At 40.0% G+C, this 26,596-nt stretch overlaps 1 protein-coding gene across 1 annotated transcript in view; it reads right to left on the bottom strand.

Annotated features, from left to right (window-relative positions):
- The window catches only part of MAST1 (microtubule associated serine/threonine kinase 1), a 60,343-nt gene that overhangs the window by 12,693 nt on the left and 21,054 nt on the right, over positions 1-26,596 (bottom strand). The window contains exons 5-14 of the mRNA XM_070935229.1: positions 25,852-26,012; positions 23,825-23,900; positions 23,046-23,255; positions 22,656-22,757; positions 15,085-15,217; positions 13,050-13,117; positions 9,891-9,976; positions 8,641-8,849; positions 4,223-4,361; positions 3,954-4,086 (exon numbers count right to left, since the gene is read on the bottom strand). Coding sequence (XP_070791330.1) covers positions 3,954-4,086; positions 4,223-4,361; positions 8,641-8,849; positions 9,891-9,976; positions 13,050-13,117; positions 15,085-15,217; positions 22,656-22,757; positions 23,046-23,255; positions 23,825-23,900; positions 25,852-26,012 — 1,317 coding nt within the window. The remainder of the gene's footprint in view (positions 1-3,953; positions 4,087-4,222; positions 4,362-8,640; positions 8,850-9,890; positions 9,977-13,049; positions 13,118-15,084; positions 15,218-22,655; positions 22,758-23,045; positions 23,256-23,824; positions 23,901-25,851; positions 26,013-26,596) is intronic.

Genomic DNA, 26,596 nt, shown 5'->3' with positions numbered 1-26,596 from the left:
AAAGTCCACAACAGATATTAAAAAATGAAAAAGATTGCTGTCAGTTGCAATTTTTTTTTTATTTGATTTATATACCGCCCTACTCCTGAAGGACTCAGGGCGGTGAACAGCCACAGATAAAACACATAAATACAAAATTTAAAAGCAAAGTAAAACCGAATTAAACAATTTGGCGCAAGACGGATTTAAAACCCCAATAATTTAAAACAGATTAAAATTTACATTTTAAAAAGGGAAAAAGGGAAAAGATGGCCAGGCCAGCCTGATGGAATAAAAAGCTCTTAAGAGCGCAGAGGAAGGTGCGCAGATCCGGGATCCTCCGTATCTCTGGGGGGAGCTCATTCCAGATAGTAGGTGCCCCCACAGAGAAGGCTCTCCCCCTGGGGCCCGCCAGTCGACACTGTTTGGCCGATGGCACCGGGAGGAACCCCTCTCTATGAGAGCGTACCGGCCGGTGGGAGGCTATTGGAGGCGGTCCTGTAGGTAACCAGGTCCTAAGCCATCTTGTATCATCTTGTATTTTGTATTATCTTGTATTTTGTCTCCCTAGTCCTCTTTCAAGTGGCATAAGGACTGGGCAATACTTTATAACTTTTCTCTATTACTGTATTTCAAATGAAAATACATATTATTATTATTATTATTTATTATTTATTGAATTTCTATACCGCCCTACTCCCGAAGGACTCAGGGCGGTGTACAGCCATGAAATAAAACACATAAATATACAAAATTTAAAATCGAATAAAATAGATTAAATAAATTTGGCTGAATTTATACCCATAATTTAAAATACCCATAATTTTAAAATACAATTAAAAATTTAAAATTTTCATTTAAAAGGGAGAAAATTTAGGCGAGGCCCGCTTGATGAAATAAAAGCGTCTTCAACTCGCGGCGGAAGGTGCGCAGATCCGGGATCCTCCGTATCTCTGGGGGGAGCTCATTCCAGATCGTCGGTGCCCCCACAGAGAAGGCTCTCCCCCTAGGGGCCGACAGCCGACATTGTTTGGCCGACGGCACCTGGAGGAGCCCCTCTGTGGGAGCGTACTGGTCGGTGGGAGGCTGTTGGTGGTAGTAGGCGGTCCCGTAGATAACCAGGTCCTAAGCCATGGAGCGCTTTAAAGGTGGTAACCAGAACCTTGAAGCGCACCCGGAAGACCACCGGGAGCCAGTGCAGCTCGCGCAGGAGAGGTGTTACATGGGAGCTCCATGTTGCTCCCATAACCACCCGCGCGGCGGCACTCTGCGCCAGTTGGAGCCTCCGGGTGCACCTCAAGGGGAGCCCCATGTAGAGAGCATTACAATAGTCCAGACGAGAGGTGACGAGGGCATGAGTGACTGTGTGTAACGAGTCCCGATCTAGAAAGGGACGTAACTGGCGAATCAGGCGAACCTGATGAAAAATCCTCCCGGTCACGGCCGTCAAGTGCTCTTCTAAAGACAGCCGTGAATCCAGGAGGACGCCCAAGTTACGAGCCCTTTCCGTGGGGGCCAATGATTCGCCCCCAATAGCCAGCGATGGGGCCAGCTGACTATATCGGGACGTCGGAAACCACAGCCACTCGGTCTTGGATGGGTTGAGCCTGAGCCCGTTTCTCCCCATCCAGATCCGTACGGCCTCCAGGCACTGGGACATCACTTCAAGGGCATCGTTGGGGTGATCCGGGGTGGAGATGTACAGCTGAGTGTCGTCAGCGTACAGATGGTACTTCACCCCGAAACCACGGATGATCTCACCCAGCGGCTTTACATAAATGTTGAACAGGAGGGGCGAGAGAACCGATCCCTGCGGCACCCCACATATAAGGGGCCTCGGGGTCGATCTCTGCCCCCCTGTCAACACAGACTGCGACCGGTCAGAGAGAAAGAAGGAGAACCACCGTAAAACGGTGCCTCCCACCCCCAACCCTTCCAGCCGGTGCAGCATGATACCATGGTCGATGGTATCAAAAGCCGCTGAGAGGTCTAACAGGACCAGGACAGAGGAACAACCCCTGTCCCGAGCCCTCCAGAGATCATCAACCAACGCGACCAATGCCGTTTCCGTGCTGTACCCAGGTCTGAAGCCCGACTGGAACGGATCTAGATACGACGCTTCATCCAGGTACTGGGGTAGCTGTCGCGCAACCACACTCTCAACAACCTTCGCAACAAAGCAAAGGTTGGAGACTGGACGATAGTTAGCCAATACTGCCGGGTCCAGGGAAGGCTTCTTGAGGAGAGGCCTTACCACCGCCTCTTTCAGGGCGGCGGGGAAGACACCCTCACCCAACGAAGCATTTATAATCCCCTGGAGCCAGCCTCGCGTCACCTCCCGGGAAGCCAGCACTAACCAGGAGGGACACGGGTCCAACAAACATGTGGTCGCGTTCAATCTACCCAGAATCCTGTCCACGTCATCTGGGGTCACAGGATCAAACTCATCCCAGATAACAGTCTCAAGACCTGTCTCCATCACCCTCTCTGGATCTATCGCGTCAGAGTCCAGACCTGCCCGAATCTGAGTGATTTTGTCATACAGATACTGAACAAAATCCTCGGCTCTTCCCTCCAAGGGGTCCTCCCGCGCTTCCTGGTGGAGCAGGGAGTGGGTCACCCTAAACAGGGCGGCCGGGCGATTATCTGATGACGCAATAAGAGCAGCAAAATGAGAACACTTTGCTGCTTTTATCGCCACTAGGTAACTCCTAATATGAGATCTTACCAGTGTTCGGTCAGATTCAGAAAGACTAGCCCTCCAACAGCTCTCTAGGCGTCTTTTCCGGCGCTTCATCTCCCTCAGCTCCTCGGTGAACCAAGGAGCCAGGCGAGATCGGCGCCGGGTCAGAGGCCGCAAAGGCACGACTCGATCCAGGGCTCCAGCCGCCGCCCTATCCCAGGCGGCAACTAGGTCCCCAGATGAGGCGTGAGCCAGAACCTCCGGGATTGGCCCAAGTTCCATCTGGAGCCTATCAGGTTCCATCAGGCGCCTGGGGCGGTACCATCTTACCGGTTCCGCCTCCCTGCGGCGGGGTGCTGCGGTTCGAAGGTCAAGGCGAAGGAGCGAGTGATCTGACCATGACAAGGGCTCGATGACTATATCCCCTATCTCGAGATCACTCAACCACTGTCCAGAGACAAAAACCAAGTCCAGTGTGTTTCCCCCAGTGTGCGTAGGGCCATGAATTAGTTGGGTCAGGTCCATGGCCGTCATGGAAGCCATGAACTCCCGAGCCACCTCAGACGCCTCACCCACGGATGGCAGGTTGAAATCCCCCATGACCATAAGTCTGGGAGTATCAACCGCCACCGCGGTTGATATAACCTCAGAGCCGGAATAAAAGAAATCAGAATGGAAAATCTACTAGATTTATAGTTATATTCATAGATTCAGCATGGCCTAGAAACCAGGAGACTGTGAGTTCTAGCCCCATATTAGGTATCAAAGCCACCTGGGTGACTTTGGGCCAGTCATTCTCTCTCAGACCAACCCAACTTGCAGGATTGTTGTGGAGAAAATAGGAGGAAGAAATATTAGGCATATTTGCCACCTTGAATTAAGAGGCGCAGTGGTTAGAATGCAGTACTGCAGGCTGCTTCTGCTAATTGCTGGCTGCCAGCACTTTGGCAGTTCAAGTCTCACTGGCTCAAGGTTGACTCAGCCTTCCATCTTTCCGAGGTTGGTAAAATGGGGACCCAGATTGTTGGGGACAATATGCTGACTCTATAAACTGCTTAGAGTGGGCTGTAAAGCACTGGGAAGTGGTATATAGGTCTAAGTACTGTTGCTATTGCTACTAATAAAGTAATAAAAATGGGATAAAAATCTAATAAATACATCAATAATAAAATATCTGCATCACTGCTTTCATGGAATTTTCTGACAGCTTTAGCTTTTTGAATATTTGACTTCTTTCACATTTAGTATATGCGCAGCACGACATTACAAACAGACTTAAACAGGGTTCCACCTGTTTGTCTAGAAACTCCCTGGCATCCTTCTCAATATGACCTTCATACAGGTTTGTGGTAAGGCTCATCAGCCCCATCTTGGAAAGACCAAAGTCCGTCAATTTGATATGTCCCATGGAAGTGATAAGTAGGCTGTGGAGAAAGCAGAGGAATAAACATCAGTCAGAGAGAACCAATCATAGCCACTTCCTAACATCAGTTAGACAGAACCAATCATAGCCACTTCCTAAATACAGCTAAAGACAGGCCTGGTCTTTTAACTTCATACTTGTCAGGCTTGAGGTCACGATGGACGATGCCATAGTTATGCAGGTACTCCAGGGCCAAGACAGTCTCAGCAAAGTACATGCGGGCCATTTCTACAGGCAGAGCCCCAATGTTCTTCAACAATGTTGCACAATCCCCACCTGCAAAGGAAGGTGAAATGGTTAGGAAGATGGCTAGGATATCATTCTATTTAGCCAACTATTCTCTCCAGTTCTTTGACTGAAACTTGCAGTCTCAAGAATATAAGAAGTGTGATTCTGGAGGCTGTTGTTTAGCCTTCTTTATCAGATGCCTTATAGGAAACTCACAAACAAAATGAGTATATAAAAGCTTCTTCAAGTATCTCTATCTGCACCTGATATTCAAACATATTGTAATCAGACATTATCTAAAAATGGGAGATAACAGTCTCGGTCAGAAGGCATGCTAAGCCAGAAGTTTGGGGGATTCTCAATTATTGGTGCATACCAATTTATTGTGGTTTTTTATTATTATGCTAAGCCAAAATTCTAGGGCTCATATTGATATGGTAAGTAGATGCTGATAGCCTTATTCTCCATGAATTTGTCCAGTTACAACCTAGTAACAAGTTTACCTTGCTTCTTTTTTTTTGGTAACATTTTACAAATGTATGTGTTATCCATTCCTGTATGTTTCTGGGTAGCAAAAATTCCACCGTCAAGAACATCAAAACTGAAAATAGAAGTTGTGAACCTTATTAAAATGTAATTTAATGAACAACCTCAACTACAATTGCCTTGCCATAGAAAAAGCGGCCTTGGTTATCAGTTGTGAACATTTTGAAGGTAAGACTAAAAAAAATGTCCCACTGAAAACATAGGACCAATTGCATGGGAATAGGTGGCTTCCAGGTAACTTAAAACTCCAGGTCTATGCCACATAAGACCTTGCAGACCTGAATAGGTTTTTTAAGTTATCAGTGTTAACATCCATAGCTTTACTTTGTAGAGCAAAACTCATAATTTAACAACAACCTATGTGGAGATCTGTATTATTGGCTACTACCTATAGGTTATGCAAACCCAATCGTAGACAAACCACACTCAAACTCAGTCCCCATTATTGAAATGGGAGTTTTTACAACCAATAGGCATCATTTTATATTTGCTTATATTCTGCGTTTTTCATTGTTCCTTTTCCTAAATAATCCAACATTATTAGCAAACTTGCCACTTTGTTTTCATCAGCTAATTTATGAACAAGTTAAAACCACCAATCCCAAATACAGATGCACTGGCTACACACACACTGTATATTTTGTTCTTTGAGCCAGTTATTAAGCCTTAAGTGGATGCACCTTTTACCCCATAATTGTTCAATTTGCTCAGGAATCTTTGTCAAAAGTTATCCGAAAGTCCAAGTAAGTGGTATCTATTTGATAACTTCTATAACATGTTTGCTAATATTCTCCAGCCATGTTCATTCTTCTTCAGGAAAACCTATTCTATATACTTGACAATTCAGTCGGTAACCATGTTTTCTAGCAATTTATCTGTGATTTGCATTAACCTAACTGGCTTGAAATTCCCGAGAATCTTATTTATCCAGATTTTTTTCCTCTGGCTATTTTTCAGCCCTCTCCTAGGAAAGCCTGTAAGATGTTATTAACTATATATTTTTCGCCACAAGATCATCAATTGCACATTTGAGTTTTTTGAGATTTAAATAAAGAGCTTCTTATTTTGTCTACCCTATTTAGGTCCATGCCTCAGACTTACTTTCTGAAAGTATCAGTTCAGGTAGTTTTCTGCCCTATAGCTTCTAGAGGGAAAACAGATGGAAATAATTCATTCAGTTCTCTGCAGTCCTTATCTTCCTTCTATATTTCTTTTCTTCCTTTGTGATGTAATAGCCCAGTTAGTTTTTCCTGTTTTAGATGTAACTCTCATTATCTGTTCATTTTGTCCCTGGCCTCTTTTATTATCTTATTTACACATAATTTGTAAGATAATGATTTATGGACTGTATTAATGGCCTACATGATTTCAAACCTTAATTTCTTCATTTCAAAAAGAATACAGGATGCTGAAATGTTTTCTGAAATTTACAATCATAATGTCTTCTACAACTTATCTTAAATTAAAACTGGACTAGCAATTGTATACAAAAAAGAATCCTCAGAAGATTTTTTTCTTGAATAAGAAACTGAAGCACCATCCTTAGAAAGTGATACCAACAGGATTAACTGCAACTCTTGGAAAACTCTTCTCAAAGTTTGACCTACGTTTATTTGGTTAATGAAGGATGCATGTATTTTATATTTAATATTATTTGTTAATAATTATTCTTGGTAGAGTGTTTCTGCAAAAATCACATATGTAAATTTTAATATGGAATTTAAAGTGATTGGTGTGAATCTGTGATGCTATAGAATGAATCTGCTATCATGCTAACTCCTCAAGAAAAGAATATTTTTTGTGAATAAAGAGCAAATTAGATGTACCATCTACTCTGCTTGAATTCCTGTTTAGGTGTTTCTCCTTTCATAGGGAGGAAAAACTGCTTCCCCCCACCCCTCCATTCACTAAAGAGAGGAAAAATTCTGTTTTTTTCATACTTGGCCTATTTATATCAATCCTCTTGATTTAAAAACTCTTTTCCTGCCTAGTGGAATGGACTGGTTTTATTAATAGGAAAACTAATTGGTGGATAATGTGCTGTGATTTCTTAAAATTAAAAATAATTCTGACTGTATTAAAATGAATAATAAATCAGTATGCCAAAAAATGCAGTCCAATGGTCACAACAGCAGCCCTTTTGTAATCTTCAAAGCCTGTCTACTATGACACTATTTTTGCAATTTTTTTAAGGTCAGGGGATGAGTCAATGAAAATGGTTGACTAAAGCTAGCCTGGCACACATTTTTGTTTGTAGAAGTTGTATATTCTTGTAATCCATTTCATTGCCTTAAATGTATTAGTTATAAGGCAATGCCAAATTTATTGCCATTATATAACTTTTGGTAGATTAAGATTAATATGAGTTTTCAGATGCTTTCCAGGCACGCAGTGGGTTAAAAGAGATGCAAATAGACCAAGTCAGAACATGGATCACTTGAGAATGACGAAATCTGTAATGTCTTAGAAAGACAGGCTAATGGGGCTGACTGCAGTACAGAATCAGTCTTGTCTTCCTGGCTGAAGCTGCCCAATTCAGTCAGGTATGGAAAACCCATACCAAGTTCTCAAAGATTTTTGTAGTGTGGTGTCTGCATACATGTCAATTGATTTTCAAGTCCAACCAAAAAGGCAAGTTGGAAGAAAATGAATTTGTCAATGTCCCAAGCTTATTGGAGGTGATAGGAATTTATTGGATACTAATCCTCTTTTCTTCATATTTTTTCATCTCAGCTCTTACAGGTCTTCAAGTATTCTGAGATCGAGTGATCTCAGATCTCCAGACTTTTCGTCGGGCTCTAAAAACCTACTTTTTTCAGCTAGCCGGGCTGGCCTGATTCCATGTTGGTTTTAACGTTTGATATTGATTTTAATTGATATGTTTTAAATTATGGGCCAAATTTCATTTAATTAGTTTTAATAATTATTTTAACTTTTGTGTACAAATGTTTTTATTTTGGCTGTTCACCGCCCTGAGTCCGAAAGGAGAAGGGCGATATACAAATTTAATAAATAAATAAATAAATAAAATAAAATTCTCTGGTATGACCCTGCAAAGTCAGAACTGAGTATTTTCAACTTCTTCGAGAGGTTGTATCACATCATCAAAGAGTTTCAACAGGATATTAGACTATAACTAGGATGTGGACAACTTCAATGGCCATAATTTCCAATCTGGAAAGTTGTATTAAGTCAACACCTTAAGTAAGCTAGTTCAAGAATATCTACCCGGATGGAACAGCTGATTTTCAGAATTGCAAGCAGAATCTTCCCTCACCTTACCTGAGCATTTCAGGGAATGAACATAAATTCTTCTTTATATAAGACATGTGCTTAAGTACTAAATTACGGCCACTTCCTAACTATCATTCTTGTAGGTAATCTATTTACTGACACATTCATTATTATATTTAGTAAGATATGGTATTTGTTATATTCTTTCAAATAATGTGCTGTTAAACTTAGTGTTTTCTTTATAAAATTCAGCATCCTAAGGCAGTCTTTTCAAATCAGCTGCTTCCAAATAGACTAACTTCACCCTATAATGCTGCAATCAGTATTGCCTATGTTCAAATCAGATTACAGAAGTTGAAGTCTAATATATTTGGAATCCAGTTTGGATAAAGCTGTAAATGACCTGTAATTTAGGGCATATCAATCTAACCAATTCCCATGGATTGCTGCTAACATGACATAATTCTTGCATGATATTGGATGAAGATTGCTATAAAGATCTTGCATCTCACAGGTACCAACCCTTACAAATTCTGAGACTGCGTACCTTCAACATACTCCATGACCATGCAGAGGTACCGCTTAGTTTCAAAAGAGCAGAACATGCTGACCACAAAGGGGTTCTCTGCAAAAGTCAGAATGTCACGCTCCACAAAGGCTTGTTGGATCTGATTGCGCAGGATGAGGTTCTGCTTATTAATCTTCTTCATGGCAAAGCGCTGGCGGGTCTCTTTATGTCGCACCAAATATACAGCTCTGAGAGAGAAGAAGAAAGCAGAGGTCAGCAAGAGGCATTTTTAGGTTCTGCCCCAAAAGTCTATATTTGCCTGCCACAAAAAGGAAATTGGAGTCAATGTATCACAATCCTTCTGTAAACTACCTTTATTTTCATATTCTTTAAAGAAAGATTGCTGGGGCCTTCATATTTATTAGAGTTCACCTCCTTTTTCTGGTTGGCTAAAAAAACTAACATTTACAGAATGCTTTGTACAGGAGAAAATTAAACATGGTCATACGCCTGTCTAGTGTGTCACTGCGTTTTTTATTTACCAGCTGAGCTCTCATTTCTGGACTATCAGACTTTTCGTAGCTTGCCAAGAATTCTTATCAGTAAGCTAAACTGCGCATGTCCTCCATCCACATTCCTTCTCACACATTTTTTTCCCCTACTTCAAGTCTCCTTTGTTCTCCTGCCAAGAGGTCCGGCTGGTCCGGCAGGAACGTTATAAAAATGTAATTATTAGATGTAGTTTGCTACAGCACATTTTAAGATAGAAAAATCATTTTGGGCTACTACTCAGTGGGAAGTCAGAATCCAGAATTATCCTGGATTTGAGATCTTGGTCTTGGAAAGAATATCTCCTCCCACCTATTCACTGACATTGTCTTCAGAGGTTCTCCTCCAACTGTCTATATAGCCCCAGAGATGGCAGTGTCTTCTTGAGGAATGTCTTCATCAGACAGGCTTGTTTGGAATCTACAGTATATTACTTTTCAATATCAGGTTAAATTTTATTTTATTTATTCAATAATCAACTAATCGAAACATTGAACTTGTTCTCAAAATCATAACCTATATTTCTGGCCTCTTTGAACCATTGTCCTAATTTATACCTTGATTTGCTATAACTGTGGAGAGGAGCTCCCTGAGCCACATTATCATTATAGAAACAGAATGACTGGCTCAAATAAATATTTGAAGCGCACGCGATTTGGAGCTGTAATGTTGACCCAGAAGCGAAGATCCTTTCCTGCAGCCGGTGGATCCAAGGAGCCTGATGCTAATAGTGCACTCACCCATAGGCCCCATTGCTTATAAGTTTAATAGTTTCAAAGTCTCCTTCTCCTGGTGGCTTCTTTGGCTTTGGAGTGGTCCCACGACTCTGCAATATTAAGCATTCTGCGTGTGAGGCCACAAATGGTCCATAAAGAGACAAGAATTCAGTTCTAATAGAATTTACCTTATAGGATGCTTTTTAGATGCAAGTTAACACAACATTTGAATCTGAATTCCGTCATTCAGAAACAGTAGTCATTTCATTTATAAATGCAGATATACCCAAATTTAAGAAGAGCCAAGTGCACAATGAAATACATAGTTAAGTAGCAGCATTTAAGTCCTAATAATACAATATATATATATATATATATATATATATATATATATATATATATATATATATATATATATATATATATATATTAATCCAGGCAGAATCTCTATTCTTCAGGAAAGAGCTACTATCATATATATGTTCATCACATTCTCACCAATAAAGAACAAGAAACTTAGAACAAAGCTGCAAAACCTTTTCTAAGTTGCAAATCACAATAGATCTTGCAGTGGCCACCTCATTCCACAAAAGTAGGGCTAAGACAAAGTATGAAGGAGAAAGACCAAAATTATGACTGATTCTATGTAAACTTTTAATCTTCTATTGAGAGTTAATCTTTGTAAGTCTTCAGAAAAAATTATGAAGCCCTAAGGATTCTTCTACCATTTATTTACATTATAATATGTTTGCATATTAAGGACTTAATTGATTCACTGTGATTTAAAAATCAAAAGTAAATTCACCATTCATATTTAATAAACTGAAAATGACACTGAAAACATCATGCCATCTGCCAATTTAACTCCATTTCCAAAGAGCAGCTGGTTAGCTTTCTAGTGCCTCTGAAACAATCATGCATTTGATGATCTTCCAAGGGGCGAAGAGGAGGTGGAAGAGGTTCCCTTAGTGTCTCTCTATTCAGCCTTTTCTGCCCAAAACAAATATGCCATCCCTGAATTATTAACAGATAGTTGTAAGGGAGAGATTGAGCAAGGGAAGCAGTTCCAGCCAGGAAATAGTATGATTCAGGAACAATGCACCCTCTAATTAATAACTAAGGTTAACATCCTGGACCTTCCACCACTTTCTTCTACTTTCAGCCTATTCCTTTTCTCTCACACATGCAGGTCCCATGTATAATCCATCTATCCTCTATCTGTCTGTTTTGTTTCTTGTCCAATCTCTTATGATCACTTCTCCTTCTTACCTTCTCCTCTCTTCCATCAGTCACATTCATAAGCCATCATTCTTGCCCAGGCTTCTTCCTCTTGTCCCTTACCCATCTCGTGCCTCTTTCATAGCGCTCCTCTCTTCCATAAGTGGATTTTTCTTCCCACCTTTTTCTCACCCATTTCTAACAACAATTGTTGCTGCCGCCACCACTGGGCAGAGCAATTTAGAATCAGTTTGTCGTAAGGAGCAATAGTAACTTTCCAACATCTTCAGCTGCACTATAAAAATCAAAAAGTACATTTTGCCAATAGCATATAGCCTCACTGACATCCTTCAAAGCAGAAATGGGCAATTTTCTTCAGGGAGAGGGTCATTATTTTAGATTATTTATTGCTTAGCCATTCTCCCCAAAATATTGTAGGGAACATAACTGAGACATAGGGTTCAGATTTTCATTAAAATAAAAGATAGATATAGTAATACCTCCAGAGGGGATATATACTTTAGATAGGAATTAGCCATAAAATTGCATAAATACAATCTAGGGGAGAGGTCACAAAAATGGGGCTAGACAGCTACACACAGGAAGCCCACCTCTCTTTTAAATTGTAGCCATCTTAAATGGCTAATTGAGTTGCCATCCCAGGATCTGCTTTCATCATGACTGAACAAAGGTGATTAAATTTCAGCACTTTCTCCAAAACTTTAACTGCCTTAAACTTTAAAATGTGAGATGTGAAAATCCTAAATCAGCCTACAGGTTTTACTATATTTAGTCAGTAGATCAATCAAAATTCGTAGTTGATTAACTAATTCCAAATTAAGGGCACATTTATTTCACTTTTTATTGATCAAAATATTAAAGATAGTCTTTCCTTGTAACAAGCAAAGCTGGCATTTGTTTACTACATTGTACATAATTTCAAACATTCTTCAACAGTTCAAAACCACATACACCGAGAGAGGTTGAAATATAATTAAACAAGTCCATGAGAGGTTTGGATGCATGTATTTTAGTTAACACGTGCCCCCCATTCCAAACGACCAATGTAAAAATAATTGTTGAAACTGAGGGAGGCTTGCAATATTGTAATTTACTGGATAGACAGCATTATTAGTTGCCCAAGGGGAAAAAGTAGGAAAAAGGTAATGGGTTAGTGCAAATCTCTTCCACAAGCAAAACCCAGCTTGGGCAGCTCTTTGAAATTAGGCTTCTGTTTTAGAAACAATATGTATTGTATTTTAATTAACCTTTCTAGAGCACTGTGTGCATGAAACCTAGGATTTACTTCTGCAAAGAAATGCAATCTATGTTGATTCTCTCACATGAATACATATTAACTTACAAAAGACAGATGTAAGTATATTGGGGGAAATTATCTTGGAAAGCTAAATACAGTATAAAATGAACGCATGAAAAATACAATATAGTACATAGTGATTGAACAACACCACTTCAACTACCCAAAGCAACACTGTACTCTGGAGATCACAAAAGTTGTGCTGCTATTTAAGTAGTACCCCTCCTCCTAAAGTATCCATATTATTGATGTCTAATTTATTTCCAATTGCTGCCAGTATAGTATAGAACTTTAGATATAATCCTGAATTTCAAAGATTAGGACTTCTAAACATGGGCATCTGTGGGGAAGAAGGAAAGGCAAATGATATGTCCCTGGTAAATGCCATAATTTATGTTTTTGCATCGATACAGTTTTTGGGTATTATATCATTGCACATTTTTACTCAATTTCAGCTTGTTATGAAAATTTCTTTCTTCTTACACAAATGGGATGTTCCTCTGAGGCTTAGTAGTAATGACAGAATGCAAGTGAGGCATTTGCACAGCATAGTGAACAAATCACAATAAAGGTGAGTCTGTGGGAATCCCTGTGTGGAAAAAAAAACTGGCTAGGATGGGGTTGGCCAAGCTGACCTGTATACTGACCTCGGTGAACTCCTCTGTCTCAGGTGTGTTGGATCCTCCACTATCGTGCTCCTCCACATACAGCACATCTGACGACAACAAGGTTTGGGAAGAGCCAAAGGGAGAGCCAAGGGAACAAGGCTTTAGCAACCCCATTGTCATTTATGAAAGCACAGAAAGGGTGAAATCTAGACACACACAGAGCCATGCATATACACAAAGGCACATGCATGTGGTATAAATGGGTATATATGAAAGCTCCATGTGTTCTAATGGCAAATCAGAAGATTCGACCATGCACTTGCAAGCACATCTGCATGCAGCTCAACACACAGCAGATATGCAAAAGCCTCGTTATGCTGATGTGCACATATTGGCAATTTTACTCACACTCACAATGCAATATAGATGCACTCATGAAATCCATCTTAGAGAAATATATACGTGTATATGCACATATTTAACACTGGATGCAGATGAGCATATGCTACCTTGCCAGTGTGAAAATGTGCATTGACAAGCTGAAGCATTAAAAAATAAATTGTCCTAATGAAGAAACACAAAACAGACCTTCTAGCACCTGGGGCCTTTGATCTACCACTTTCCAGAATTTGTATACAAATTCCATTACTACTTCTCTGGAAATCCAGATCATGATTCCTAGTTAGACAACTTTGAATAGGATCAACCACACATGATGAATCCATACAATGCTTCCACCGTGGAGAGGAAAAAGTGAAATGGAGGGTCAGTTTTGAATGGGAAGCCAAGTTGATGGAAAGGAGTTAACACCCCTCTTTTGCACATCAGTCTGATAAAATCCAGAGCCCAGATGCCTACAGCAAAGGTCCTAAAAATAAAAACAGAAGCCATTCCAAAAATTCTTCACATGATGCGCTGTTTGTTCTTAGTTTTACTCAGATGAAGCAAGCAGCATAATCCAGCCTTTGGAATCTGCCACCTGTAGTAATTTCACAACCCTGGATGTCATGGATTGGAGTATCAACATTTAGATAATTCAGCCCAATTCAACACACAAGAAATACAAAGTTATTCAGCTTGGTAAAAGTCTGAAAGGAGGGAAATTGAGAAATTTTTATGTTAGTGTCTTTCCATACAATTTTTTAATGGCTATATTGTATATATTTAGCTACAATTGAAAAAAAGACAATGGGGTTCTGAATTTCATTAAGTCACCCTGTGTATGTAGAAGCACTGGAGAAATAGTTGATGCTGTAAGATAAGGTTTACCATAACACTGAAAACTGAGGTTTGAAGTCACGATGAGAAAAGACTTGCTATTCATCCAGCATTTTTTTGCCATGTGAAAGATTCCGATCCCTTATCATAACCAGACTTCTTCTACAATTAGACTGATTTTCCTTTTACACTATTCCATATGAATTTTAAATTTTAAAAAAAGTGTGCATGCTTGGGATTTCTTAATAATTAAGGCTTCATTATCAGCTTTTCTCTTGTTAATCTCCAAAAAGCGCTTATGTATTCCAGCACTCTTGAAAAGAATCCCAGAAATCATCAAATACAAGATGGTAATCCAGAAATTTACTAGTAGATGACAATTTATCTTCTTTTCCTTTCAACTGGACAGTTTGTTAACAAATTCTTAATAGTTCCTTAATAAATTTAACTTCTTTGTTAAGAATTTAGAAATATGCCTATAGTATTATCCTGGCTAACTTCTTTTTCCAACTCTGTGGAACTAAATTCTGTGTCGATTTATTTATATCTTACCCCCTATATAGAATAGGTAGTCAGATTTCCCTCAAAGATGCACAAGGAACAAAAATGGCCCAAGAATAAAGAATCATATTGAAGAAAATGAACAAATTTGTGCTGTGTGGAATCCATGTAATATTGAATTGAATAGTCAGCATGACAAATTGCCACATATCCAAAGGAGTTATGAAATGATCATGCTAATACATGCAAGAAATGACACACAAGTATGGTCACTTGACATATAACAAATATTGTGACTTGGATACATATACAGAGACAAGGCCACTTGGATATCAGATAATTTTCGTGGTATTACCTGGAAATGGGTCTCGAGTCAGTCCCAACTGACTTATGATGTAACGAGGAATATCTGTCTTCACCAGATGTCCCTCTTTGGCATGGTCCTCGGCTGCTTCCAGCAAGTGGTAAAACTCTTCAGGATTAAACTCCTAGAGATAAAACACAGAGCAGGCCAGAATTAGGATTGAGATTAGCAAAGAAGAACTGATTTCAGGAACCAGAAAAGAGATAGCTAGGGAGGTGTAATGCTAAAAACAATGGATGTGGACCTGAGTAACAGGACTCACAGGATCTGTAAATTGAAACAGCTGCTGTTCCTCAGGCTAACATTACCCTCAGTGTTTTATCAGACAAGAAAGTACCTTGCAGCTAGTTTTTTTTCCCCCTTAAGGATTTTTTTTCTGGAAAGAAAATAAGATGAAAATAGGAATGTGAAAACATTGATAATTATTTATGGAGGTGGTTATCTGAAGTGCTTATGAAATTCTGTGAATTAGGTTGGGAAATTTCATAGTAAAATCTAAACAGAAGCCTTTATAGGGAAGAAAAATAGCGAGAATCAAGAGGAATAGTTGCTAGAGTTGCTATGTCCTGAAATCCTTAGTAGACAAATATGACAACATTTCTCATGGCTATTCCTTGAATCTGACTATAAATACAACTCCAGGAATGCAAATGCACACCAACATACTTGGAAGTTGGTATGCAAATCAAGGAGTAGTTTTGGATAGCTAAGTAACTTCATTCAAATATTAAGCAGCCCTAATTATGATAAAGAACAGCATCAATAGAGTATACAGTTCTGTCTGTCTGTGTATGTGTGTTTACATATGCATGAGTTTAAAACTTAAGGTTTTTTTCCTGCTTTTTTATTTATCAGGTTACTTATAGTCCATTTGGCTGTTGATGACAGTGGCACTGCATTTTCATAAATATCTTGTCTGTTTCCATGCACTGCATTTCCTATTGTCCTACCTCTCAATCTCATATTATCTATATGAAGCAAGGGAATTGGCAGTATACTTGTTTGGGAACGGAAGTCTAGGAAAAAATGGGGCTTTGCAGGCCACAGAAATTGGCTAATCTGTGATATGCATTTTGAGAAATAACTACATTTGTATAGAATCCAAACAATCAGACACCACACAACCAAGAGACTGGTTACTGCCTTCAATATTGTAGATAATGTATGGTGAACATGACAGCTGAATGCTAAAGGACCCCCTGACTCTATTCTTTTACACCAAGAGTATCCCAGCTGAGATGCCAGTGTATTAAGGTGACCAGATTTTAACATTGGTAAAGAGGGACATTGTGGGCGTGGCTTATTTTGTGGGCGTGGCTAGCTGGTCATGTGACTGGGTGGGCATGGCTAGCTGGTCATGTGACCGGGTGGCCATGGCTATGTGTATAGGGTAAGGTGAACAGATTTTAACATTGGTAAGAGGGACACCATTGTGGGCGTGGCTTATTGTGTGGGCGTGGCTTGGAGGCAATGTGACTGGGTGGGCGTGGCTAGCTGGTCATGTGACCGGGTGGCCATGGCTATGTGTATAGGGACTACTCAGAGGGCTGGAAAGTCATTTCTGACAGGTCCTCACACTTTTGACTGGTCCTCATACTTATGACCATCCTCACATTTATGCCCGTGCAGCATTCTTAACAACCATGTCACTCATTTCACAACTGCTTCTCTTCACCATGATGACAAGATAGGGCAAAAATGTAAAATGTGAGGACAGTCGTAAGTTCGAGGACTGGTCAAAAGTGCGAGGACCAGTCAAAAATAACTTTTTCAGCCCTCTGAGTAGTCCATATGCACAAAAGGACTAACCAGAGGGCTGAAAAAAGTCATTTCTGACAGGTCCTCGCACTTTTGACTGGTCCTCACACTTATGACCATCCTCACATTTATGCCCGTGCAGTATTCTTAACAACCACGTCACTCATTTCACAACTGCTTCTCTTCACCATGATGACAAGATAGGGCAAAAATGTAAAATGTGAGGACAGTCGTAAGTTCGAGGACCGGTCAAAAGTGCGAGGACCAGTCAAAAATAACTTTTTCAGCCCTCTGAGTAGTCCATATGCACAAAAGGACTAACCAGAGGGCTGAAAAAAGTCATTTCTGACAGGTCCTCGCACTTTTGACTGGTCCTCACACTTATGACCATCCTCACATTTATGCCCGTGCAGCATTCTTAACAACCATGTCACTCATTTCACAACTGCCTCTCTTCACCATGGTGATAAGATAGGGAAAAAAACGTAAAATGTGAGGACAGTCGTAAGTTCGAGGACTGGTCAAAAGTGTGAGGACCAGTCAAAAATAACTTTTTCAGCCCTCTGAGTAGTCCATATGCACAAAAGGACTAACCAGAGGGCTGAAAAAAGTCATTTCTGACAGGTCCTCGCACTTTTGACTGGTCCTCACACTTATGACCATCCTCACATTTATGCCCGTGCAGTATTCTTAACAACCACGTCACTCATTTCACAACTGCTTCTCTTCACCATGATGACAAGATAGGGCAAAAATGTAAAATGTGAGGGCAGTCGTAAGTTCGAGGACTGGTCAAAAGTGCGAGGACCAGTCAAAAATAACTTTTTCAGCCCTCTGAGTAGTCCATATGCATTAAAGGATTACAGCAATAGAGAGGGATGAAGGAATGGAAATTAGAGTAGGAGTGAGGGTAAGAGAGGGAGGAAGAGAGGAGGAGAAGGAGAAAGAAAGAGGAAGTAGGGAGGAGAAAAAGAGGGTGGGGGGAAGAGAAAGTAAGAAGGAAAGAAAAGAGAGAGGTGGTAGGTTTGAGGAGAAAGATTGCTGTACAATAAAAAAGATGAAAGGGAAGAAAGCCAACCCCAAGCAAATATAAAGATATTAAGATAAAGAATGAATTGTTAAACTTTAAAGAATAAAAGAGAACAAATATGAATAAATAGCAATAATTAGAAACACACATACAAACATACAATGTATTTTCTTTGAACAGAATATTTGGCTGGTTCACAAATTTAAACAGCGTTTAGTCATTTCAATTAAATTTACAATTTCTATATTTCCTTTTTGCCATATTTATTCCTCATCTATTTTTTAAAAAAACCAATATTACCCTTCATCCTCATCTCTAATCTTAATCAAATTCAATTTTTCCCTTCTATTCTATATTATACCCCTTCCCATTATCATCTATTTTTATATCCATCCTCACATTGTTTAATTATGTAATTATGTAATACAGTTGTTTAATACAAATTCAACATTTTAATATAAATCAATTAGTTATAAAACTATCTTTTTTGTATATTAATCAATATGAACATGAATATTCCAATTATTTCCATGCAATCCAATTTCTTACAAATCAATTAATTATATTTACCAATAATAATAAACCAAATAATTTCTCCCATATATTCCTCCGAACCACAACTTAACCATTTCTGCTTTCAACACAATATACAATTAATTAGTATCTCAATTATTACAATTCCCTAGTTAAATACAGCTTTTTTTCCTTTGTGTTTTAAAATCTTGAAGTCTCCTCCTAAATTTCCCATTGTTTGCAGTTTTTCACCTACCTTTTTTGGGGAGGAAAAATAAAAATAAAAATAAATCTCTCTCTGCCTCATTTTGTCAAGCTGCACCAAAGACCCTGGTTTCGGTTTCGGTTTCGTTTCTGAAGCTTAGCTAGGGGGAAAAAAAACTGCTTTACACTGATTGCCTGTAGGGCGGCCCTTTGAAGCCCCGGGCAAGAGTTTAAACAGTTTTTTTTTCTTCTAGCCATCAGCTGGGGCTCAAGAAAAATCGGGACTTTTTTGAAACGCCGCGGGACGCGGGACAAATTGCTCAAAAGCGGGACTGTCCCGCCAAAAGCGGGACGTCTGGTCACCTTACAGTGTATGGCATAATGATCAACCACTGTTGATCATTAGGAACTGTTTATGTTAACAGCCATCAGTGAAATTTAATGTTAATAAAAAGTTGCTGTTACTGAGAATTTGATTTCAACCACTGAAACATCTGTAGAGCTGAATCACAGTAGATAAATTACAAGGATTTGTAGCAAGACTGTGACCTCGAATTCGCAGAAGTGGAGAAAGACTGCAAAGTTGCTAAATGGAGTCTCCATTTTTTGAGGGAATATTCCTCAAAATGCTGGCTGCTGAAAAGAAACAGTGGGAGAAGGCCTTGCCTGTTGGATTTCCAGAAACATTTGCGTTGATGGATACAAGATACTGACTCCCTTCCCTAATCAGATGATAGTTAATCCCTAACACTGAATATATGGTTAAAATGATCTATCCTATCATGTGGCACTTTATATTAGTCTTGCTTAGCCTGGCCTTGGGAGTTGAACTGAACTACAACTCCCATCATATCCTGCCATCATGCTGTATCTGACTGGATTTTTAACTGATGGGTCTAGTAGGGATTACATTGGGGAAAATTGCTATGAGGAATTAAGAAGCCTTTTTACAGCTCCGTTTATAATCTGACCTAGATGAAAAGGGGGAAAAAAGCAGAGAAGCTAAATAAACACAGCTAAGCATTTTAATTTTGTTTAAAAGAAAACCCTTCTGAAACCTATGTTTGAAACAAAAGCTTTGTTTGTCTCAATTCCAGGTTGGAGAAAAGGGAGGCATAAACAGGAGCCCCTGTCCGCCATCCTCCTCCTTCTGATGCTCCCATGTTTCTGAGCAGGACAACAAAGACAGCGTCAGCCTAGCCAATGCAGTGCAGCAACTGGCTGGTTGAGAAAAAGTGTTCTGTGATTGGCTGCTGTGTTGTCAAGGTAACGCACAGGAACCTTCAAAAGTAGTCTAAGCAGATACAAGCTGGGTTGATGATCTGAGCCCTCCAATGATAAAGGGTAGAGCCCAGATGGGGAGATAGAAGGAATTCTTGAGCCAGGTGGAAGCTTGCTCATGCTCAGCTCAGAACTGGTTTTCAATACCAGACTTAAAGGTGTATGTAAAGCAACAACATGGTGCTCTGCTTGGGAATTGAACTAGAAGAAGCTTAATTCCAGCTGAAAGAAGATCTCACTTCCTCCTGGAGGGCTTGTGATCATAGTTTTGGTGCTTAAGCAAAAATCCAAAGCTTCAAAAAAAATTAAATCCCAAAGACCCATCATTGAATAGCATGGTGTACTATCCACATAGAGCTCTGCTGAAAATCCCATTTAGGCAAACAGCAAAACCACTTCTTTAAAATAAGCTGTTTTTTCATCAGTCTTTTTATTGAGGGCAATAATGTCTTTCAACAACTGTCACCAACGCTATTGACAATCACTTTTTATAAATATGAATATCTTGAAAGATTAAAACAATCTTCTGAATATTAACTCCAATCTCCCAATCTCCATATTAAACCAGCTGTTAGTAATTTCAAAGACCGGATAAAAATATGTCTTTAATAAACCAAGAAAGTAGAGACTGATCTAATTTCTAAAGAAAACAATTCCACATTTGGAGATAGGAAACCTTTCATGCAGTCCAGATAAATGAGCTTCTAGGACAGGGGTGTCAAACTGGATTTCTTCAAGGGCCGGAACAGCATTGTAGTTCTCCTCCGCGGGCTGGCAGGGTGGGACAGATGCCTCCTGCAGAACTCTGCTAGCCAAAACAGGACACAGGGGCCCCCCTGCACCTTGTTTTTGCCCTCCGTGGCCCATTTTCTGGGCCATTTTTAGCTTGTTTTGGGGCTGTTTTGGGGCCAATTTTGGAGCTGTTTTCAGCTTGGTTTTTTGGGCCGTTTTGGGCCATTTTCGGGCTGTTTGGGGGCGTTTTTGAGGCTGTTTTCAGCTCATTTTTCGGGCCTTTCTTCTACCCTTTTTCTGGCCTTTTTCTGGCCGTTTTCGGGATTATGGCTACTTTAACTTCAAAATCAGATTGTATTTGTGGGGGGGGAGGTATCTATCATAACTTCAAATGGTCGCTAAACAACCATTCATAAGTTGAGGACTACCTGTAGTCCATAACTTGTTCAAAGCTTTAAGTGTTGGAAAATAATCAGTATCTTTTAACTTTGGAGTAATACAGTTAAACAATCATTTACTGGTTAGAAACCTAGCTCTCACATAATGAAATCACCAGACCTGCTCTTCAAAAGTACTGAAAACAGGCTGCTGCAATGTAAGTGTGATAAAGACCAGATGTGTGTCCTTCCACTTATCACTCTGAATTATTTCCAAATCCTTTGATTGATTTAAATACTTTATCCTTCTTAATGGCGTCTCTTCCATTTCTCTTCCATTTTCTATTGCATAAATAATTTCTGAAAGCAGCTTTTACCTGCTTCTAATTTGCTAATCTTTAAGTTCTACCAGCATGGGTCATGTCTGTACACACTAGAAGCAAGGAGGAATAGCATGTTCTCAGATTTATTGGAATGAAAAATGACTCTTAACGAAAAAGCTTGTCTATCACCAAAATTACATTCATCCTGCCTGGTTATTTGGTTCTTGTATTTTAAATCCTTTACTGCACGTTTCATTTTCTTCTTTTTAATAAGTTGTTTAATAAGTTGTAATAATAAGTTGTTGTCTGACAACAACATCCATAAGAAAATATTCAAAAATGTGCTCAGTTTTGCAGGAGCCCAGTTTTTTGTTTTATTTTTCAGATATGTTCTCAATGTTTGAAAGCGTGTTATTTTTTGGATTCAATGACATTATTAGCTAATGATGTTGCCCATTTCCTCCTTTTCCTCATGGCCTGCTTGCCAGCCTACCTACTTTGTCATCTTTCTCACATCTTTTCCTCTTATTTCTCCCTCAGCTGGTGCTGAAGTAGTAGCTGGTGTACCTCTTCTTCATGGTAATGTTCTCAGTAGTAAAGACTTCCTAAATGTCATAGCTCACTGGCTTCACGCAGTGATTCTAGTATTTTCTTTTCCCTACTGCCTGTTCTTTCCCTGAGCTGCTAATGCTGCTGCTGATGTGGAAACATGCTGGGGCCGAGACCTTGGCTTTTTTTTGCTCTTATCTCCCACAAGCCACTTCTGCCCAGAACCATTGTTTTGATCTGTATCTGCTCCAAATAAAGACCATGACAATTCATATGCATGCATGAATGGAATGGAAGACAGCTGAACCAGGTGAGCTACAGTATCTTATCCTGTCTTACCATCTCAGTTGCTAGGACAAGGGGAACTCTTCACTCACCACTTTCTTCTGAATTCAGTGCCGCAAAGATAGCTGAAGGAAGGTAGAGGTTTTGTGTCATGTGTCTATCTATCTATCTTTGTGTCTGTTTAAGAATGGGATGTGTGGAGTCACTGTGCAGCCCACAGTGACTCTACAATATCACAAGCGAATTTTAAGGCCCAATGAAATAAATATAAACAAGAGGAAAGGAAGACCAAAATCATAACAATCTTCTTCCTAATTCCAATACTGCCATTTCCATACCTGTTAATTATGTAATCTTCCCTGTGTGGAATGTTTATATAGTCACTAAGATAGGCTTATGCTATGTTTGTATATAAAAATCTATCGACAACAGGGACACACACTTTGGGTCCTTCTGCCAATTCAAAGCATACCAACACATATGCATGCACTCCACCCTTCTATGCCTCACCAGGCATTCTAGTAGGCGAGCTGGACGGGAGATGATAATGAGTAGCTTCTTCACCAGTTGAGTGACAAAGGTCACCTCTTCACTCTCAGAGCGTTCATAAGCCTACAAGCAACAAAAGAGATGGCTCATTAGTGGAGGAATTAGCCTGCCATTATATAAGACCACAGCACTTACCAAAGCTATCTTGCCATGACCTCCTTATTGGAGCCTCTAATTCCACCAGCTGACTAGGCACATCACAGCCTTTCCAACTTCCATCACTAAAATCTATTTTTTCCTCGTAAAGGCTACTCCAAGCCAGCTTGCTTTTTCAGACCCCTTTTGAACTAAGCTGTCTATAAGTTTTATTCATATTTCTGATATTTTATTTCCCGGGCTGCTGACACTCACATCTTTCAACAGCTTCTCCATGTTCTCTTGCAACTCATAGAAATAGACAGTAGTGATGAGACCCTCCTGGGACTTGGCCAAACAATCTCGTGCCAGTTCAATTACTTGGTGGTGGATGAAACTGAGCGCCCCATCAGCCAAAGGCAACACACTGTCTGGCTCATAAGATTTAATGAAATCTTGTAGCTTCTCTTCCATCTGCGCTGTGGCCTATTAGGGTAAGAAACAATTCTTGCATAAAGTAAAAAAGGACACTCCCAATAACTCAGACTAAGCCCCATTTTTTTTAAGCCCAGAAAAGAATATGAGAATCTTTACCCTCAAACTTTACACTGCATTAACCACACTGTCCAGATTATCAAAGAGAGAAAGAGAGAGAGAAAGAGAGATAAAGAGAGATATAGATAGATAGAGAGAGATAGAGAGACAGAGAGATAGAGAGATAGATCTGGATCATAAAGCCATTCCTTTACTACTGTCTTTTTAAAGGGAATTAATCAGGATATTAGAGCTGTTTTCTTTAAAAAGCGTCTGCTCTATCTAGTATCAATAAACCTGTTGTCCTCTGACTTGGTTTCTTTTCTCAATTTTTTTCTTGGAATATTAAAATAGAGACAATCTAAAGTGATTCTGTTCATTCTCAAATTCATTTAAATGTCAAAAATAAGAAGGTGGGATGGACCCAATCTTTCTGCCTCCAGCTTGGCCGCTGCTTTTTTTTCCTGTGTAAAACAGTTTGAGCTTCAATGATTAGGCTCTCTTTTCTATTCAACCCTTACCTTGGGGAATCGCTCCTTATAAACATGATTCATCATTACTATCTCATTGTCATAGGAGGATGGAGACCGGCCCGGACTGCAAAAAAATAAATAAACCACAAATCAGTTGGTGATAGTCATTTCTTTACACTTTCTATTTCCCTCAATTTTATTTGAAAATCTCATACCATGTTTATTTTACTTTATTCAATGAGGCAGTATATACTGTATTGCAGAGGTTGGCAGACAGCAACTAGATATGTACTAAAAGATACCTATATAAATTTCCACAGGTTTCTCACTCTAAACTATTTAATAATAGCAGTACTAGAAGAAAACCCTGCCTTCTGACATTAGATGATTGGAAAAAAAGAAACTGCATGGGAAGGATGGATGATCTAAGGAAAACTATTTGTGCAACATTGTTGTGAGCACTGAAAACAATTTTCTGGTTAAGTGTGTGCTTATCCTAAGTGCACATCCACCCTAATGAGCCAGTATTTTGCATCTGGAGTCAACTGCTCAGTCTACCCCCCCCCCCCAAAAAAAAAGTAGATCCCACAACATCAAATAACCCTACTCTTAGTGCACTCACTTCCACAATCAGTAATCATTACACACCAGCAAAAGAGGGCACAAAACCAACGGTTAACAATAGGTAACAAGCTGGGATAAGGGAATGTCAGCTGGGATGGTAAAGCATGCAATGATAACCCCCATCTTATGTCCAGGTTACCATTTACAGCCGGCATGACTGCAATAAAAGGTGAAACCTACAAAAATGAGATTCCTCTTCTGTTCTGAAAGTTTAACCTTTGATTAAGATTGTGCATAATAATATAGGAAGTATTGTAAAAAATATTGCCACCACTTTGGAAACAGTATGGCGTCCTTCCCCAACCTATTGTTCCTCAGATGTATGAGACTACAACTCCCAGCATTTTCAGCCAGCATGGAATTCTGGAAACTGTACTACCACATACCTGGAAGAGAGTAAATTGGGAAGGCTGGTAGAATGGAATTGCAACAGAGCCCTTTGATTATAGATGTATTTCACTAATTGTACTACAGGAACCTTTCAATACAGTTAGTTTAACTTTTTTTTCACACTTCCATTTTGGCTCATATCAGAATAGCAAACTGATCTTCTTAGGGGTAAGAGCCAATGGGACTTTGATAAGTGTACATAAGGCTGTCTCTTTGAAAATGTGAACTGCAATATATTTCATATTTACTGGTATAAGTGATATATTGTATTGTTTTGTGATAAATGATATGGCACGTATCATCTATTCCAGTGATGGCTAAACTTTTCAGCACCGAGTGCCCAAAGCGTGCACGTGTACACACCCATAATGCAATGCACGCACACACATGTGTGCCCTGCCTCCCCGCGCATGCATGTGGGGAGTGTGCACCCCCTGCACATGCGCAGGTGACTCCTGTATGTGCACCTCACCCCTACGTGTGCACCCCGTGCATGCACAAGCGTCTCCCACATGTGCGGCAGAGACCCGAAAACCAGCTGGCCGGCGGGAGGTGCATGTGCATGCGCGGCAGAATTGAGCTGAGGCAACGGCTCACATGCCCGCAGAGAGGGCATAGGTTTGCCATCACAGTTCTATTCCATCCCATTTTCTCTTTTAGAAAACTAAGTCCATTCCTTAAAACTATCATATTGCCCTTTCAAAAGTAGATCATGGATGATGCTGTTTTAGGGATGAGGAGTATCTTAGATTACTTAAGAGATATATACCTATAGGACTTTAGGTCTGGTAGCAAAGAAGTACCTCTAACTGTTTCAATTGGTAAAATTGGGGTAGACGTATGTAACTTGCTTAAATATATAGCTGTTGTACGATGCCAGAAGGGGGTTGTTTTAAACTTTGGCATAAAGTGTCCCTTCAAGGTTGATAAGGGACAGAAAAAAGAAAGCACATCATACAGAATTGGTCATGCAGAGGGAAAAAAATTAGAAAGCAGATTTTTTGTATGTCATAATATAAAAAGTATTACTGTTTAGGCTTGTCTTGGCTGCTCATCCTTACCTGAGGCTCCGGGACCGGGGCCGCACTGCAGGAGACCGCCGCCCCCCGTCATCATCGGTTATACTTTCAGTGCTGCCAAAATGCTTGGACAGGAAGTGCAGCTCATCCACAGTTGGCTGATAAGGCAGCTGGTGAAGGCGCTCTTGGGAGGAGCAGGATGACTGTGAGGAACAGAAGGGACAGAGTTGGCCATGTGACCATTCACCAATGCTGAGATGCAGCAGTTCTATCGTGTGTGTGCGTGTGTGTGTGTGTGTGTGTGTGTGTGTGTGTGTGTGTGTGTGTGTGAGAGAGAGAGAGAGAGAGAGAGAGAGAGAGAGAGAGAGAGAGGGAGGGGGAGAGAGATTTCAAACCTCACTGAAGTACAACTATTTCTGGGATATATATCTCCAGTTCCTCTATATGGGACGTTCAGCTTTCCAATAAATGCCACAATACTTGGCAAAAAGCAAAATATAATCCAACTGCTAATTACAGGTACCCTTGACTTACAATAGTTCATTTAGTGACCGTACACTGAAAAGTGATTTATGACCATTTTTCACACACATGATCCTTGCAGCATCCCCTTGGTCACATGATCAAAATTTGGATGCTTGGCAACTGACTCATACTTATGACCGTTGCAGTGTCCCAGGGCCACGTGATCACTCTTTGAGACCTTCTAACAAACAAAGTCAATGGAGAAACCAGATTCACTTAACAACCATGTTACTAACTTGACAACTGCTGTGATTCACTTAAC

Source organism: Pituophis catenifer, unplaced genomic scaffold (genome assembly GCF_029215685.1).
Source record: "Pituophis catenifer annectens isolate HBS135680 unplaced genomic scaffold, rPitCat1.0.hap2 SCAF_2, whole genome shotgun sequence".
Taxonomy (NCBI): domain Eukaryota; kingdom Metazoa; phylum Chordata; class Lepidosauria; order Squamata; family Colubridae; genus Pituophis; species Pituophis catenifer.
The sequence above is the reverse complement of the archived record's forward strand: the minus strand, read 5'-3'. Positions and strand labels throughout refer to the sequence as shown.